The sequence below is a fragment of the Sorex araneus genome, chromosome 6 (assembly GCF_027595985.1).
Source record: "Sorex araneus isolate mSorAra2 chromosome 6, mSorAra2.pri, whole genome shotgun sequence".
NCBI classification, from domain to species: Eukaryota; Metazoa; Chordata; class Mammalia; order Eulipotyphla; family Soricidae; genus Sorex; species Sorex araneus.
This window is the reverse complement of record NC_073307.1, coordinates 40,323,987-40,342,749: the sequence shown is the minus strand read 5'-3', so window position 1 is coordinate 40,342,749 and position 18,763 is coordinate 40,323,987. Positions and strand designations below refer to the sequence as shown.

The window sequence follows — 18,763 nt, the reverse complement described above, 5'->3', positions numbered from 1 at the left end:
AGTATAACTATTATTACATGGACACTTACGGTCTTAAAATGCTGAAGAACTAATAGAATAGTTATTTGTATTAGTAACTGAAAGAAGTCTGTTACTAGGAAACTGAAGATGCTTGTTCTTTTAAATGATTTTGGGTTCTATATAAACTTTTATATCAAAGATGAGAATGATATTTTCAGTCTGAATTATGGGTGAAATTATCTCTGAAAATGCACAGTGAATTGTAAAAAAATCATAATGTATGGTAATAATTTATTGTTTTTAATTAATTTATTCTTTTATTGAATCACCATGTGGAAAGTTACAAAGCTTTCAGGTTTAAGTCTCAGTTGTACAATGCTCGAACACCCATCCCTTCACCAGTGCACATATTCCACCGCCAAGAATCACAGTATACCTCCCCCCACCCCCCCACCTCCCCAGCCCCCCACCCCGCCTGTGTAACTGATAAATTTCACTTTACTTTCACTTTACTTTGATTACATTTAATATTTCAACAATAAACTCACTGTTATTCATTTGGAGTTTCTCCCCCCTAAAGTCGATCTGCTGAAAAGAAAGCATTTGATAATTTGTTTTCCATTGCCGAGAATGAAGAGATATGAGGTCGAGAGGCTGCACTAGCAGCCACATGGTTTTGGATTTCTGTATTTTAATAACTAAGTCTAGAGAAATATCTGTCAGAAATTGCAACATTGTAAGCTTGTATCTCTCAGCTACTTTATATTCCACATTCATGAATGCAATATGATTGCAGGGAGCAACTCTAGGTAGACATATTGCGAACTTTTTAGTTTAGGAAATGCTCAGAAAATAAACCAGATAAAATTGCAAGGCTTGATACGTTATTGTTTAGAAGAAGAGTTGAACAGTTTTATGCTCTAAAATTCTTTTTTTAGGTTTCAAATTTACCATACAAAAAACTGAAAAACGTACTTAGACATTATAGACTGTCTTAAAATCATGAAATACATGTATTTGCTTATGACAATACATGCATTGATGTTACTTTGTTTTTATTCAGATAAATCTGAGACATTTCCGTAGAGGTCGGAGGAGATCACATGCACTAGTAGCACATACTGGATATCTTCCACATCAGCAGGATCCTCATCTTGTCCACAGGAACACTCCACTGCATGCCAATGCTCTGTGCCACTTTCATATTGCTGCCAGCATTAACCCGGCCACAGGTAATATCGATTTTTTTTTTTTAAATGTTTTTGGCATTGAATCAATTGATTTTTATATCAATTGATTTTTTTTTTTTTTTAGTTCTTGTCTTACATGAAAACTGGAGGTAACTTTCTTAGCTAATCTTATCTTGTAGCTAGCTCACTGGTTACACAGAAAAAAGGATTTTGTTTGCCTTTTAAGGATATGATTTTATTTGTGGTTTGAGATCTTGATAAGTGATTTAGAGTTTTTATTAATCTACAGCTGAGATTTGAGCTAGAACCTAAGACAGCACCATTTAGTAGTATTTTGAGGGGTAAAGTTGTGGCTGAATCCAGAGTCTGATTCTCATGCATCTTCTCTACTAGAGCTGTATTCCTGCCATTTTGTTATTTTAATGGAAGTAACATTGGTTAATGTAGGTTCAAATGATTATGGTTCTAATTAGATATCTAACTATACTTCATTCAGATACCAGCAAAAGTTTTAGATTTCACCCACCACCATGTAATGGACCCCCTTTGTTTCATTTGCTTACCTCTCTCATTTTTCTCTCTGGTGACCATCATTTTGTCATTATAACCAAAAAGTTTTTAATTTAAATATTTTTTTATTGGAGACATCCTTGGTAGAACGGCAGGCCATGTGTGCCATCCTGAGGGCCTTGTGTATGCTAGGCATGTGCTCTACCACTTGAACCTACCCTTTTGTTTCTTTTGTTCCTTTGCTTTGGTTCTTTGTACCTTAAGTTTTTGCCTTTGATTATTCTATAATTCAAATGTAATTCATTTGTACCTACATTAACCAGTATTACTTCTGTTACAAAAACAAAATGGCAGGGATATAGCTCTGGTAGAGAAGATGCCTGAGAATCAGACTCTGGAGTCAGTCATACTTCAACCCTCAAAGTAGTACTAAATGATGCATATAATTAAATGTATAGGATTCAGTTTTGGGCTAAAGATTACTTTGAACATATTCTGAAAGTTTACTTTTTTGTGTGTGTGTGGCTACACCTGGCTGTGCGTGGGGGCTACTTTGGCTCTGTGCTTGAGGAAGGTCTTTCCCAGTGGTACACAGGGTGCCATGCAGTGCTAGATCTACATGAAGAGCATGTGCTTCAGCCCACTGAGTTATCTCTCCAAGTATACCACTCACCTTTTTGAGGGGCTATACTCTGGGTGCCCAGTGTGACATGTGGTATTGGAGATCATTTATGGTTCTATGACTGAAGCATTCAGATTGCTGAGTTATCTATCTAGCTGTAAAAGTTTACATGTTTGCTCTCCCTGCATCTTCTCCCATTTTTTGAAAACATTTTTTTTCCTTTTTTTCTTTTTGTTTTTTGGACCAGTTGAGTCGTGATTGGCCTGGCTCTGAGCTTAGGGTCACTTCTGCCAGGGCTTAGGGGACCATATGGAATGCCGGAGATTAAGCCTGGGTCAGTAGCATACAAAGCAAGCATCCTGCCCACTATACTATCTCTCCAGCTTTCTCCCATTTTAATACTTTTGATAATTCATTTTACATGTCTGTCTCATTAATGTTGTTTCAATTATCATGACAGGATATTAGTTTTGTCTTTCAATCTGCGTTTCATTTATAATTAATTTTTCTACTGTCTTTATATACGTAATAATACCTTTTTCAGAGGAGTTTATTTTTTACATGATTTATTCATTAAAAAGTTTTTCTTTATTGGTTGAAGTTCTATGACTTACAGTATTGTTAATGATGGTTTCTCACGCACATATTCCAACACCATCTCATTACCAATATACCAACATTCTTTCCCCAAGAACTGGACCCAACATTACTTACATTTTCTTGATGTTATTACCATTTCTTTTCTTTTCTTTTTTAATGATTTATTTACTTATTTGGCTTTTTGGGTCACACCCAGTGATGCTCAGGATTTACTTCTGGCTCTGCACTTAGGAATTACTCCTGGAGGTTTTCGGGGGTACCATGTGGGATGCTGGAGATTGACTTGGGTTGATCACTTGCAAGGCAAACGCCCTCCCCACTGGACTATTGCTTAGGCCCTACCATTTCTTTTCTTTTTTTTTTTTTTTTTGGTTTTTTGGGTCACACCCAGCAATGTGCAGGGGTTACTCCTGGCTTTGCACTCAGAAATTACTCCTGGCAGTGCTCAGGATGCTGGGAATCTAACCCAGGTCAGCCGCGTGCAAGGCAAATGCCCTACCCACTGTGCTGTCGATCCAGCCCCAGCTCTACCATTTCTTTAAAAATTAACTCAATGTTTCTTGCAAGGAGACTTCAGTGGTGATAATGTCTTTTGTGTAATCTCTCCTTCAATTCTGGAGTTAACTTTACTGGTATAGAATTCTTGGTCAGAATTTTTTTCCTTTTATCACTTTGAGCATGTCTTGCTTTGGTCTCTGATGTTTGTGTTAAGTCTGCTTTTTAGCCTTATGGGATTTTCCTTGTATGTGACTCACTGGTTTTGTCTTGATGCTTTTAAGATTCTCTCTATATCTTTAACTTTTTCTGTTTTAGTTCTATGTGTCTTGTTTTGGATGTTCTTGGGTTCATCTTTTTTTTTTTTTTTTTTTTTTGCTTTTTGGGTCACACCCAGTGATGCTCAGGGGTTACTCCTGGCTTTGCACTCAGGAATTACTCCTGGCAGTACTTGGGGGACCATAGGGAATGCCAGGGATCGAACCTGGGTCAGCTGCGTGCAAGGCAAACACCCTACCTGCTGTGCTATTACTCCGGCCCCTTGGGTTCATCTTATTTGGAACTCTAGGCTTCCTGTCTGTGTTTCTTTCTCTTCTAAATTGGTGACATTGTTGGCCATCTTTTTTCCTTCAAGCAGTTTTATAATCCTGTTTCTCTCTTGTTTATGGGCCCTCTCAGATGTGAATAGCATTCCTCTTGCTGTTGTCTATAAAGATATCTTAAATTTTTTTAAATTCTTTTTTCAATTTGGTGGTCTGTTGCTTTGCCTTCAACTCAATTATCTCCTCCTCTGCTTCATTCAGTTTGCCATTGGACCTTTCTGTATTTTTCAGTTCTGTCATCTACCTCATTTCTATAAACTTTGCTTTATTTTTATCATTCTTTTCCCAAGTTTGGTGAACATTTTTATAATCACGACTTTGAAGTCTTCATCCAGTAATTTGCTTACTTCTGTTACTCTGGGGGAGTTGTCTTAATCTTTGATGAGGACTTATCTTTTGCTTCCTCATTCTTTATGATTCTTTCAGTGTGTATCTTTGTATTAAACAACTCTATTCCCTCTGCTAGTCTTATACAGTAATTTTTTTTTATAACTTTTTTATGAGTAAATGACATTTGAGACTGAAGAAAACTTTAATTTTTACTTTAAAAAAGTGAGGTAATCCTAAATTGTAACATAGCATTTCCTTATCTTTCAATAAGTAAAATTTTAAAACTTTTCTTTTGAACGTAGATTCCTAAGAAGAGGCCTGCATGTAGAATAAATCAAAGCAATATATTGTTAGCAACTGGATTGGACTCTGGAGAATTTTTTTCCTTACATTGGGTTTATTGGAATGAACTTCCTTGTTACTCTATTTCTTCCTCAAAATTCAGCTCTTAGATGTGGCTTACTTCCTTGTCCAACAGTAGAAAATTCTGGGTACTAGAGGAATTCATTAGCGTTTGTTCTCTTTTCCCCCCACACTTTATTTAAACACTGTGGTTTACAAAGTTCTTTATGATAATTTGTTATGGCATTCAATAATCCAACACCAGTCTCACCACCACTATCACCTTCCCTCCACCACTGTCTACAATTTACCAACCACCCCTCAAACCCACCCTTGTAGCAGGCCCACAATTATTTACTTTATATTACTTATTTAATAATAAAATTAATTTTAATGAAAATTGTTGTGTTATCATGGAGACAATAAGTCCTCTTACGGGGGTTACTAATATGTTGTTACAAGTTAAGCTTTCTGTGTTAATTTTTTGTTAGTTAAGATTGGTAGGTTTCTATGTTATATCTCACCCAGTCTGGTATACTACTGCTGGATTTTCAGTGTTGTAGAGTTTGGAGATGTTGTTCCAGGAAATCCAGAATTTTTAACTGGGTGGTTCGGTGGAGTTCAACTTTTAACTGGGTAGGTTTGGGGTGTGGGTGTGATTGCCAGGGCTTCCAGAAGTACAAGGGGGTGGAGGGAGTTAGCCCATCCTGACCTCGAGAAGGCATGGGGTTCTCAGTCACGGGGACCCATGTAACTGAGTGTTTCTAGTGGGTTGATTTTTCTGTGAGGCTCAGTCCTGAAGTAATGAAGTCCCACCAGAGGCATAGCAGTGACTTTGGAGTGTGGAACTGAGTGGCTGCCCAGGCTTTGTTTGGAAGGCACTGGCCTCCCCCCTTTCAGAGTTTTCCCCAATATTTTAGCTGGGAACCGGTGTCCGGGAAATTTTTGCCGCTAATTGATCTCTTTTGAGATTATTTATATGTCTCTGGAATGAGGCTAGTAGGTGAGCATACATGGCAGTGGGGGTGGTTCGTGGGTGTGACTGCCAGGGCTTTCAGAAGTACAGGGAAGTGGGAAGAATTTGCTCTTGTTACTTTTTTTATACTCTTTACATAAAGATTCTCATTAACAGTGTCCTTAATCAGACTTTTTAAAAAATATTTTCATTTTTTTACGTGAATCACCATAGGTACAGTTACAGACTTACAAGGTTTCATGCTTATGTTTCAGTCATATAGTATAGTAATCGAGTACCCATCCCTGCACCAGTGCCCATTTTCTACCACCAATGTTCCCAGTATCCCTCCCTTCCTTCACCATCTCTGTCTGTGGCAGACATTTAATCAGACTTTTTGAGTGAGGCTATGAAACAAGAAATTTTCTTTCCTTTTCTTGTTGTGGTGGAGCACACCCAGCAGCACTCAGGACTTACTCCTGGTTCTGTGCTTAAGGGGGTCACACTTGGGGGACCATATGAGTTGCTGGGGATTCTCCCTGGGTTGCGCGCATGCAAGGCAAACACTCTACCCATTATCACTCTGGCTCCATTTAGATACTGTCTAATTTAGCAATTATGTCAAAAGTTAAATACCGAAAATATGTTTTTCTCAGTTTCTTTTTCTTGAATGACTTTGTTAAGTATAGAAATGAAATTCATGTTTTATTCCTTTTAACTTCAATATCTAGGGATTATATGAGGAGGTCATTAGAAACGTTATGGTAGTTTATTTAATGAAATATAAGTTGTTGCTACTGAGATATTATCATTTCTTTTGACATTATGATAACGTTTTTATGGTAGATCAGGTTAAAATATATTTGTTATCAAAGTTTGTGTGTGAATTAATACTTTCTTACTGGCATATCTACAAATTACGTATTTCTTAGTTATTTTTAAGAGTTAAAAATTTACATATAAATTTATGATCTATAATAGTTTATAATTTAGCTGTCAAAATGAGACCACTGTATGTTTTGTATGCTTAAAAAATGATAATTGTGTGTCATTTTTTTTATGTGATTGTTGTTCTTTACAGACATTCCACTTCTGCCTTCTATTACATCTCTAAGTCTCAGTGAAAATGAAGAGAAGAATGGACCTTTTGTGGTACACTGGCTAAACAATAAAGAGTTACAATTTACTTTGTCCATGGAAGTCTTTTTGCAGCAACTCAGAAAAAGTTTTGAGCAGCCATCTTCTGAGGCCAGTGCAGAAGACTCTAGTCAGGCAGATATAAAGTCTGATGAAGGTAAAGCTTTCATAAGTACAAAACATGTAAAGTTTTGTTCAGAATAGCAAAAAATTATATTTTAGGTGTGTATTAGCTTTCTGTCAAGCTTCTAAATTGTCATGGCATGATACAATTTGGGACTAGCACATTTAATAATCAGTGTTGATTTTCTTTTTCCAGGTGATTTTCTTCCACATGGGTACATAGAGATTTCAGTTGTACATAATTCTGCTTCTATCAGTTCCTAGGCCCTTGCTGTCTAAAAAGATACAGATGAGTAGTATTTGCATTAATCAGATGCTCATTAGAAATGTAAAAAATCTGGGCCCCACCCCTTCAATCCCTGGTATTCTGTATGATTCCCAAGTACCAGCAGGAGTAATCTTTAAACACAGAGCCAAGACGAAGCCCTGAGCATCACCAGGTGTGGACCAAAGAAAATAAATAATCAAAGGCCTGAGTAATAGTATACTTGCCTTACACATGACCAACCTGGCTTCCATCCCTAGTACCCCATGTGATTCCCTGAGCCCCTCCAGGAGTGATCCCTGAACCAAGAGTAAGTCTGAGCACCGCTGGGGGTGACCCCCAACTGACCCTGCCCCCCCCAAAAGACCCCAAAACAAAGACATGAAAAATCTCAGACTATACTCAGAACAACTAAGTGAGAATCTGATTTAATAGCATTCACAGGATTCTTTTGCATACATTAAAATTTTAGGTATTGGAGCGATAGCACAGCGGGTAGGGCGTTTGCCTTACACGCGGCCAACCCGGCTTCGATTCCCAGCATCCCATATGGTCCCCCAAGCACTGCCAGGGTCAGTTCCTGAGTGCATGATCCAGGAGTAATGCCTGTGCATCGCTGGGTGTGACCCAAAAAGAGCGAAAAAAAAAAAAAGTTAAAATTTTAGAAACACTTCACAGGACTTTAAAGTTCTCTTTGCTCAGCTTTAGCCGGGAAATGGGGTAGAGGATACAGGTGAATTGTGGAATAAAATGGGAAAGGAAGAGAAAGAAGTTATAACTGTTTTCCAGCTTGGATTTAGAGTGGCATATATCAGTTCACTCCCATTTTATTGGCAAGAAATAAGCATCAGGTCCCTGTAGTCCTTAGCTGAATAGTCATTCTCTCCTAAGAAGCATAAATTTGGGTGTGGGAAGCTACCAATCTTTGCTGTAAAAAAATTCATAAATTTTCTTGCTATTAAAGAGTTTAGTTTTAATTGCAGGATTCTACTATATTTTTCTTAATGAGCATGTACAGATAAGTATAAAATTTTCATATTGTTAAGTTTGAGGCATGTCTTTCCAGATTAATTTTTATTTAATTTTATTTTTATAAAGTTCACAATAATTTGTTACATTTAATATTCCAGTACCAGTCCCACCATCGTTACACCTTCCCACCCATATTTCCAATGTTTCCACCCCCACCCCCAAAGCCTGCCCCAAAGAAGGACCTAAATAATTTATTTTGTGTTGCATGTTATGAATAATCCGCTAAAAATGATCTAAAAAGTTTTCTTAGAGGAAAGTGTTTGAAGATTGTTGTATTTCACTATGGAGCCATTAAACCCTTGTATAAAAGATTACCAACATGTTGTTAAAGGTTGAACCTTGTGTGCTTATATATATATACATATATGTGTATATATATATATATATAATTATTTTTTCTCCCCAAGATTGGTTGCCTTCTACTTTACACCACATCAAATGTAGTGTGTTACTCTTGGTACATCAGTGGTGTAGAGTATGAGATGTTGCTCCGAGGATTCTAAAATTTTAACTACGATCATACTGAAGTTAATTTAATTTTTTTTTTAATTATGGTGACTTTGGGATCTGAAGACATCTCTGTGGGGTATGACTCTGTTTTGCTCTCTTCTGAGAGATTTATTTGTGAGATCTGGATCATAGCCTTACTGAGTTTATATGGCGCCAGAGGCAGTTCATAGGCGTGACTGCCAGGCTACAAGAAGTATAGGGAGATGGGGTGGAAGCCACCCATTCCTGACTCTTTGTGAGCCTAGAGATTTCAGTGACAAATCAGCATATTTGAGTTTTTCGGATTCACTAGTTGATCAGGATAATTTGGGCCTATGGAGATCCGCCTTAATCATGGCAGCTATTGAGTTCTGAGGTTTTTGGCTGCTGGTGGTCTGTCATCCAGGTTGCCCCAATGAGACAGCCTGGCACAGGGTCTGGAGGCATCTCTGCAGACTGTTGCCAGTTAATTTTTTAATGTTCATACAGGTTTATGTAATTTTATATATATATACACATCTATAAACTTAGATAATAAACAAACACATAAATATATGTTTATGCTTATATATGTACATCTATATTAGGCAAACATAAACACAATTTTTTTTTTTTTTTTGCATTGTGGTGGTAGAACTCCCAAGCAATCTTAGGAAGCCCAAGGGATATGCCCACTGACTGTCACAGACAGCTGAGCCCATAGTTCAATGCGCCTGCTTAGGATGTGGGGGAGGGGACACCATATGGTGCCAGGGATCAGATCAGGTTCAGGTGTGTATGTGCCCCAGCCACTGTGTTATCTCTTTGCCCCCAGGAATTTTAGTGCTAATTTTTGTGTGTGGTTCCAGAGGTTGAATTTAGGTCTGTAGGGTGTTGAGTCAATTTCCCATCTGAGTAAACATTTTGAAACAAAAAGTATTCTGCAACTTCATTAATTTGTTTTTTGGTTCATACCTGTAGGTATTTATTCAGGATTTATTCCTGTTTCTGCACTTCGGGTGTACTACTGGAGAGGGATCATACAGGGAGTTAGGGATTGAACTCAGGTTGGCCACATGCAAAACAGGTGCCTTACCCGCTGTGCCATTTCCGTAACCTTGCAACTTGCTTTTTAAATTCACTAATTTATGTATCCTATATACTTATATCCTTTATACTTTATATCCTTATTACTATTTACATATCCTTTATGTTCCATCTCAAGAGAAAACTTTAGCATTGCAGCTGCTGATAAACATTTAGTTGATTTAAATTATTTTTCACTGTTGATAATGGTATAATGACACATTTTTTCCATCTTTATGTGATTTTTTTAAAAAAAGAATTTAGATTCTTATGGAATTGCCAGGGTATAACATTTAAACTTCAGTAAACTTCTGCCAAGTTTACTTCCAGAAGTGTTTTACTGGTTTATATACCCTCTAATTACGTCTAATATCCTTTTGTCATCAACACTGGATCATTTGATTATATAAATTTTATGACAGTGATATGGGAACAGTGGTGTCTTGTTTTACTTGGCGATTCCTTTAAGCATACTGAACAGAAATCACATCAGTTCTATTCATAAATGTTTTTGCTATTAAAATATTTTAATTATAGAATTCTGCTATTTTTATTAGTAGAAAAAACCTTTCTTTTATTTGCCTTTTTAAGAAGCCTCTTTCCTTTTTTTCTACTAGATTATTTTCTATTTATTAATGGATTTTTATATCTTGACTTTTTTATTAATTTGATTTAGGGGCTACTCCTAGCAGTTCTCTTGGGGGACTATTCAGTGTCAGGGAATGAACCTAGAGTTCCTGAATGCAAAGCACGAAGTCCAGCCCTTTAAGCTATCTCTCCAACCCTTGGCTGGCTTGTCCTGTTTGTTTTGTTTGGGGCCACACCCAGCTGTGCACAGGACTTACTCCTGGTTCACAGGTCAGGCATCACTTTCGCAGGGTTTAAGGTACCATATGTGGTGCTTGGGAGTGAGCCCTGAGTTAGCTGCCTGCAAGGCAAACCCCTACTTGCTGTACTGTTTCCCCAGCCCTTAACTAGCTTTTATACTTGTAAGCAGTCAAAACATTTTTTCAGGTCTCTCTTAAATAATTAATTAATTTTAATTGAATCACCATACAGTTACAAGATTGCTCATGATCAAGTCTCAGTCATACAATACTCCAACACTCATTTCTTCTCCAGTACGCATTTCCCATCACCAGTATCTCATTTCTCTCCTGCCCACCTCCCTACACCCACACCCTGCCCCCATAGCTTGCTTCTATGGCAGACATTTCCCCCTTTCTCCCCTACAGCCCTTTCTCTTATTTTCCTTTTAGATACAGTGATTAGCATCTCTTTTAAACGAGGCTGTCTTATTTATAACCAGGGTAAAGACCAAGATATTTTGAATTAGAGAGTAGAATGTATATGTATTCCTGTGTAATAAATTTATTTGCTGTTTTATTTTTATCCATGTGTTGACAGAAATTGGGAAACTGGAAGGTATAAATATATTTTTTAAATTCTTTCTTTTAAGATCTTTTTATTAGTTACAAGTGCATATACCTAGAGGAGAACTAGAGTAGCAAACACAGGTTTTTATAGATCTTATTTTGTGAGGAAGGTGCAAATCATATTCAAATAATGTTTTTTAAATTTAGTTTAGAACTTTATTCCTAATTTTCATTTTCCCATGAACAAAACTAGGGTCCATTGAAGTGTGTCTACTAAGTAGATAATTGTGGTATATCGCCTTTTTTCTAGTTAAGTGTCCTTTTACTATTAATAGGCTCAGTATAATACACTTATGATTAGTGAGTTAATTCTAATGTCCTGGTGCACAGTTACTTTTAAAAGGGAGTTCATTTTTTTTTAATATGAACACTATTACGTTTTCATTTTGAATATATTTTAAAGAGTATTACTCAATGTATGGTCATCATGCAGTTGATTTACAAACCCTTTTGCTTATAGAAATGGATGATGGTGCTGAAGATCTGAAAATAAATCTTGAAAAGAAGGAATTGGGCAATGATAAAATGGTATCAAACTCAAGTTCTGTATCACTACCGTCAGCTGCCATTGATCATCAGATTGAAGTACTTCTGTCTGAGTGGAGTAAGAATGCAGACATGCTATTCAGTATTCATCCCATGGATGGTTCTTTGCTGGTTTGGCATGTGGATTGGCTGGATGAATACCAGCCTGGGATGTTTCGCCAAGTACAGGTACTTACGATCTTTGGAAGGCTAGTGTCGGTATCAGTATGCTTTGTAGTCTCTGTGTGTTACTATATGTATTCTAATGCTTGCTTTTAAAATTCTAGGTGTCCTTCGTTTCCAGAATTCCTGTAGCTTTCCCTACTGGTGACGCAAACTCTCTCTGTAAAAGCATAGTGATGTATGCCTGTACTAAAAATGTTGATTTGGCTATTCAGCAAGGAAAACAAAAACCTTCAATCCTCACACGTTCCACATCAATGCTTTTCTCTTCTGGTCATAATAAATCTAATAATAGTTTAAAATTAAGTATTTTTACCCCTAATGTTATGATGATTTCAAAACATGCAGATGGCTCTCTGAATCAGTGGCTAGTCAGTTTTGCCGAGGAGTCTGCTTTTTCTACAGTTATCAGTATTTCCCACAAATCCAGATACTGTGGTCATCGTTTTCATCTTAATGATTTAGCCTGCCATTCAGTATTACCGTTATTACTTACTACATCACACCACAATGCACTAAGGACACCAGATATTGATGACCAAAAGCAATCATATGATGCTGTCAATGCTGAAGACTGTTCTTTGGCCCAACAGAAGAAGAGCACCATTGATGTGCCATTTCAGGATCCTAATGCAGTTTATAGTGAACTTATTCTTTGGAGGGTTGATCCTGTCGGGCCACTGTCTTTTTCTGGAGGTGTTTCCGAGCTTGCCCGGATTAATTCTCTTCATGTTTCTGCATTTTCTAATGTGGCATGGCTGCCCACACTTATACCCAGTTATTGTCTAGGTAAGCTTTATGACTTTTACTTAAGAAATTTATGTTGACATCTCTTAAGAATTAAATTTTAAGTGTTTATATATATTTCCAAGGTGCATACTGCAACTCTCCTAGTGCATGCTTTGTTGCAAGTGATGGACAGTATCTGAGATTGTATGAAGCGGTTATTGATGCCAAGAAACTTCTGTATGAACTTTCCAATCCTGAAATTTCTGTAAGTATAAATGGCTCTTAAAACTAAATATATGTTTCAAATAACTTTGTATATATTCATATTTTTATTGAACATATTGTAGAATTTCCACATTATCTGCAATAGATACATATTAAAAAAAATTTTTTTTAAATCACATTTGTAGGGATACTGGAAAGATAGTATCGTGTGTGGGAACTTACCTTGCATACGGCTGACCCCACCATCCCATATGGTCCCCTGAGCTTTTCAAGAGTGATTCCTGAGTGCCTGGCCAGAAGTAAACCTACTTCTGGCCAGGCACTCAGAACTACTATATTCAGTACTACCAGTTGTGGCCCCCAAACCAAAATAAAACCACATTTGCATTACAGCTTTTTATTGATCCTTCACTCTTTAAGAAAGAATATCTTTCTTTTACTAATCCCCAAAGTAGAATGTAGTGATTTCTTTTTACTTTGGTTGAATATTTTTTAATTCATCTAGTTATTTTTATTGGATTTCATATTTATATTCAAAATTATTATTGACATATACGAATGATTACTTATCACTTTGTTGTAGTCTATCTTTTTTTTTTTTGCTTTTTGGGTCACACCCGGCGATGCAAAGATCCTGGCTCTGTACTCAGAAATTTCTCCTGGCGGTGCTCAGGGGACCATATGGGATGCTGGGAATCGAACCCGGGTCGCCCACGTGGAAGGCAAACACCCTACCCACTGTGCTGTCGCTCCAGCCCCTGTTGTAGTCTATCTTTTACAGTTCCCTTGGTTCTTTCTTATTGTCTTCCTTTGTTATTTATTATTTTATCTGTTATGCTTTGATCTCTTTATATTTCATATCTAATAGTAGATGCTATTAGGGAATTCTTATTATAAAGCTTATTTTAATCTGGCATTAAATATTCTACATTTTTTCTCCTTTCCTCAAATGTTATTGCTGCCAGTTATTTACACTGAAAAGACATAATTTTTTGAATAAGGAGAAACATTTATGTCATAAATCTGACAAAGGATAAATATCCATAATATATAAAGCATTTATAACACTCAGTAACAACAAATAAAGAATTTATTCAATAATGGTGAGAAGAGATGAGAGACACTTCTTAAAGAAGACATAGACGACTGATATGAAAAAGTTTGGAAACACAATTTTCGAAAACTTTGGAAACAAAAATTATATACACGCTGAGATATAACTTTATATTAATGAGAGTGGCATATATAAAAAATAACAAGAAACAATCAGTAATTGTGGGATTGTGGTGAAAAAGTAATCTCCTTTTTGTTTGAGACTGTCCTCTGGTTCAGTTGACAAGGAAGAGAGTCTGGATAAATTACTATTGGATCCAATGATTCTTCCACTCGGAGCCACGTTTGTAGAAGCTCAGTGTCACTGGGATTCCATCTGGAGAAGGCAGGGAGACTGCAGCTCCTCCATCTGGGGCACCCTGGTGTTATTGGCTTGGTTTGGGGCCCGGAGCATTCTCTGGTGTTGTTGCCGAGAATATAGTGATTTCTATAATATGCTTTTCTGTATATTTTCTGCTCGGGGATAAACGGGGACTATTAGCAGTGTTATGTGTAAGTTATATCAGTTCTTCCGCAGTTTTTTTCTAGGTTATGGGAAGCTGGAATAATAGTAGAATTTAGCTTCCCACTTGGTTGCAGTATAGTCAGAGTCTTTTCAACACCATTACAAAGCTTTTGTTTTATGTCAGGCAATACTTCTTCCTCTGTCGAGCTAATAGCAGCCCACATCTGCGTTGTCTCAGCGCCTTATCTCAGCAAGCAGTATCTCACTATTGGATCTTGTGCTATTAAAAAAGGTAACCTTGATCCATACTCTCTGAGGAAATTCAAAGCCATTCATCATCTTCCAACTAAATGTTAAAATTGACTGTAGAATTGCATAGGTGTCAGTGCTCTGCTCCGGTCATTTTTTCTCCCTGAGTTGTTTTTAATGTGTGATTTTATAAAGTGCAAGACTATAAAAACATATAAACCAGATGTAGGGTTATAATAGAAATGTACTTATTTTGCCTTCAGATTTTTAGTAATTGTTTCACATTCTGAGAATTAACATGGAAATAAAAATTAGTGTCATAAGGCTTATAATCTGAAGGATTATATTGATAAGTACTGTGAAGGGAAAAACTGTTACCAAAGTAGTAGGGAGCGACGAGGTAAAATGCTGATCAGAGAAAAACCTCACAAAAATTCTGTTTGATAAAAACTTGGAAGAAAAATGGATAGTTAGAAGAATGTTTCCGAAGAGGAGCAACCAGTGTAGAGAATCTGAGACAAGAGAAAATTCAGAGTTCAGTATGTAAAGGTACTATCATAAAGCCATTCTGGCTAGGACAGAGTAAGTGAGTGTTGGAGCCGGTGGTGGTGGGGGGGGCGGGAATTAGTCTAGTCTATGAATTCAGATAGACAGACTTAGAGATCATGTAAGGTGTTATAGGCACTGGTGTAACTTTGACTTTTACCACTGGAGAAAATACAGTGATAAGTTTTAAAAGAATCACTCTGGTGGCTTTGTCAATTAGACATGGAAAGTAAAGTGGTATCAAAAAGTTAATTCAGGATAATATTGCTATTATCCAGAAGAGAATCCAGGGATTTGGAATGGCAGCAAGCAGTAGTGATAAAGATGATAAAGATGTGTTTTCAACCTTGAGTTGTCAGGATTGGGTATAGGATTTGTGTTTTAAAAAGAGAGAGGATGACAACCTAGGTTTGTCACAAAATATTAGTATGAATAGAATTACCAGAGTTGAGAGTGAAAAGAATGTAGAAGTGGCAGGTTTTGAGGAGCAGGAGGTTTCAAGAGCTTGGCCTTGAACATGTTAATTTTGAGACTCCTGCTTGCCAGTAGTCTAATCTGTGGAGTTGAGTGGGAGACCTTGTCTGAAGATATAAAATACATAGTTGGCAGAGTATAACAGAATGAGATCACTGAAGAAAGAGAATGCAGTTGGAAAATAGAAGTAATGAGAAGGATGGAAGAGTGGTATGTTCTGCGTTAAAAGCAGGTTGAATGTGGTATGATGAAAGTCAAGTGAAGAAATTTAAGGAGGGAATATTAGTATGCAATGCAGTTTGATGAGGTATGATCAAGACAGAATTTAACAACATTATATTAAATAGAGCTGTCAAAATATATGATTCAAGAATTCAGCATATAGAGGCTGGAGATATAGTACAGAAATTAAAATGTTTATCTTGCTGTGGCTGACCTTGGTTCAATGCCCAGACCATATCCGCAAACATCTGAGTATCACCAGGTGTAGCCAGAAAATGGAAGGAAGGAAGGTAAGAAAGGAAGGGCAGGGGGAGGAAGAGATGAAGGGAAAAAGGAAGAAGGAAGAAAAAAATGTTGGTGTGGCATCTGTGGGGTGTGGATATAGCTTCTGGGGCTTCAGCAGGGCAGGGATTATTTTCCAAATTTTTTTTTTTTTTTTTTTTTTTTGCTTTTTGGGTCACACCCAGCAATGCTCAGGGGTTACTCCTGGCTTTGCACTCAGGAACTACTCCTGGCGGTGCTTGGGGGACCATATGGGATGCCGGGGATCGAACCCGGGTCGGCTGCGTGCAAGGCAAATGCCCTACCCGCTGTGCTATCGCTCCGGCCCCATTTTCCAAATTTTTTAATATGAAAAATAAATTGAAAAAGCATTCATTCTCTAAGATTCAGTTTAGTTTTTCACATTTATGGATGTGAAACAGAAAACCTTTCATGACAAGCATTGCTTTTGTTCTCTATACTAACTGATAGGCAACTGCTTTTTATTTGTTTAAGCTGTGGGTTTTTTTGTTGTTGCTGTTGTTTTGTTTTTTTAAAAAAGAATTTAACAAGTTGTGCTGAGGGATCACATCCAGAGCCTTCCACATGCAAGACATGGCTATACTGCTCAGCCTCATGAGAGCTGCAACTTTTATACATGTATAAGTATTTCATTAAAAGATAAAAATCCTAAAATGTTAATGGTGAAATTGACATGTTGACTTATTTAAGCCCTCTTGAACTTACCATTTATTATGCTTGAGATTTTGTTGTGTTATTAATAATTCTTTTAATTATTTGGTAAATGAAATCCCTATTTTTTCATAAACAGAAATACGTTGGTGAAGTATTTAACATTGTAAGTCAACAGTCAACAGCAAGGCCAGGATGCATTATTGCATTGGATCCCATTACCAAACTTGTAAGTATTATTCTCAGGATACTTAGCATGAAGTAAATAACTTTTGTATTTGCTAATGTTGGTATTTATTTACATTCAGCAAGGCAGAAAAACCCAATTGCTTCATGTTTTTCAAGAAGATTTCATTTTGAATAACCTCCAGAAGAAAAGTCTGGGAAAAGATAAAATATCTGATGCAGGTAATGGATTTATTTTTCATGTAGTGAGAAATATAGAGTACATTAGGCACTTAATAAAGAAAAATTGATAGGATAACTAACTCTTGAACATTTTCCTAAGTATGTGATACTGTATATCTCAGATATTGGTATTGAAATATTCTTTTTATTTATCACCAGGAAATAAACATGAAAAAATTGAAAATTTCATTGATTGGATATTTAAAAAAATATAATAGGTGTTTTTTCCACCCTCCTCCCCCTTTGATTTTTGTGTCACACCTGATTTCTCAGAGCTTACTTCTGGCTCTTTGCTCAGGGATCACTTCTGTCGGTGCTCAGGGCTCCATATGGGGTGCCAGGAATGAAATTCAGAAGGTCAGCTGTGTATAAAGCAAAAAAATATACATTCTGTAATAGGTGTATTTTTTTTGTCATTAGCATGGAGGTGTTCTTTGCATGACTGAACTCCTGCCCTACAATTTCTATAGTATGTATACCTGACTGTTAAGAAATATAATTGATTCCAGATTTTATGCTATTGTGAATAGTGCTGCAATAAACATAGCACAAATTTCTTTTCTTTCTTTTATTTTTTTCATGGTCTAAAACCATGGTTTGCAAAATTGTTCATAAAATAATTGTTACAGGCAATCAGTGTTCCAACAACACTGTCACCACCAGTGTGATCTTCCTTCCACCACTATCCTCATTTTCCTAACCACCCCTCACACCTGTCCCCTTAGCAGACACAAAATAATTTATTTTACATTGCTGTTACAACTAAATGGCTAATGTGATTATTTAAAAAACCCTTAAGTAAAAGAAAATTACTGTATCTCACTATGGAGTTATTAGGTCCTTGTCTGAGGGTTTAGAAAGCTCTTTGTTGCTAATTTCATCAGTAGTGAAATCTTTCTGTGTTTTTGTTTATTGAGCTTAGTTGGCTTCTATTACTTTTTCATCTAATTTGGTGTGCTCCTGCTAGAATGTCATGGAATTTGGAGGTGTTACATGATTTTGTATGCAGCTGCACGCTGTAGGAACCCAGATCTATAGAACTGAGTTGATGGGTGAGTCATGGATTGCTTGCTAGGCTCTGTCATGCGGGCGGAATTCTCTGGGTAGCTTGCTGGGCTCTCCAAGAGGAATGGAGGCTTTTGGAGTGGCCTCTAATCACCTTTACAGGTGTTCCCAGTCAGGCATATATATATATATATATATATATATATATATATATATATATATATATATAAAATCACAGAAGGAAATATATAATACATTATATTATATATTATTATATATATTTATATATTATATATTAATATATTATATATTTCCTTCTGTGATTTGTTGCCTGGGCTGGAGCGATAGCACAGTGGTTGGGCTTTTGCCTTTTACTTGGCCAACCCTTGTTCGATTCCTCCGCCCCTCTCAGAGAGCCCGGCAAGCTACTGAGAGTATGGAGCCCACACGGCAGAGCCTGGCAAACTACCCATGCGTATTGGATATGCCAAAAACAGTAACAATAAGTCTCTCAATGAGAGACGTTACTGG

General features: G+C 36.8%; 1 protein-coding gene across 5 annotated transcripts in view; it reads left to right on the top strand.

The window, feature by feature from the left end:
- DMXL1 (Dmx like 1) overlaps positions 1–18,763 on the top strand; it is a 128,135-nt gene that overhangs the window by 30,217 nt on the left and 79,155 nt on the right. For all 5 annotated transcript variants that reach the window (XR_008630623.1, XM_055141063.1, XM_055141062.1 and 2 more), the window contains exons 9-15: positions 1,025–1,193; positions 6,689–6,901; positions 11,615–11,868; positions 11,967–12,651; positions 12,735–12,856; positions 16,959–17,048; positions 17,128–17,227. Coding sequence is in view for 4 of the 5 variants with exons in the window: in XM_055141063.1 (XP_054997038.1) it covers positions 1,025–1,193; positions 6,689–6,901; positions 11,615–11,868; positions 11,967–12,651; positions 12,735–12,856; positions 16,959–17,048; positions 17,128–17,227 (1,633 nt within the window). In the remaining variant the exon portion in view is untranslated. The remainder of the gene's footprint in view (positions 1–1,024; positions 1,194–6,688; positions 6,902–11,614; positions 11,869–11,966; positions 12,652–12,734; positions 12,857–16,958; positions 17,049–17,127; positions 17,228–18,763) is intronic.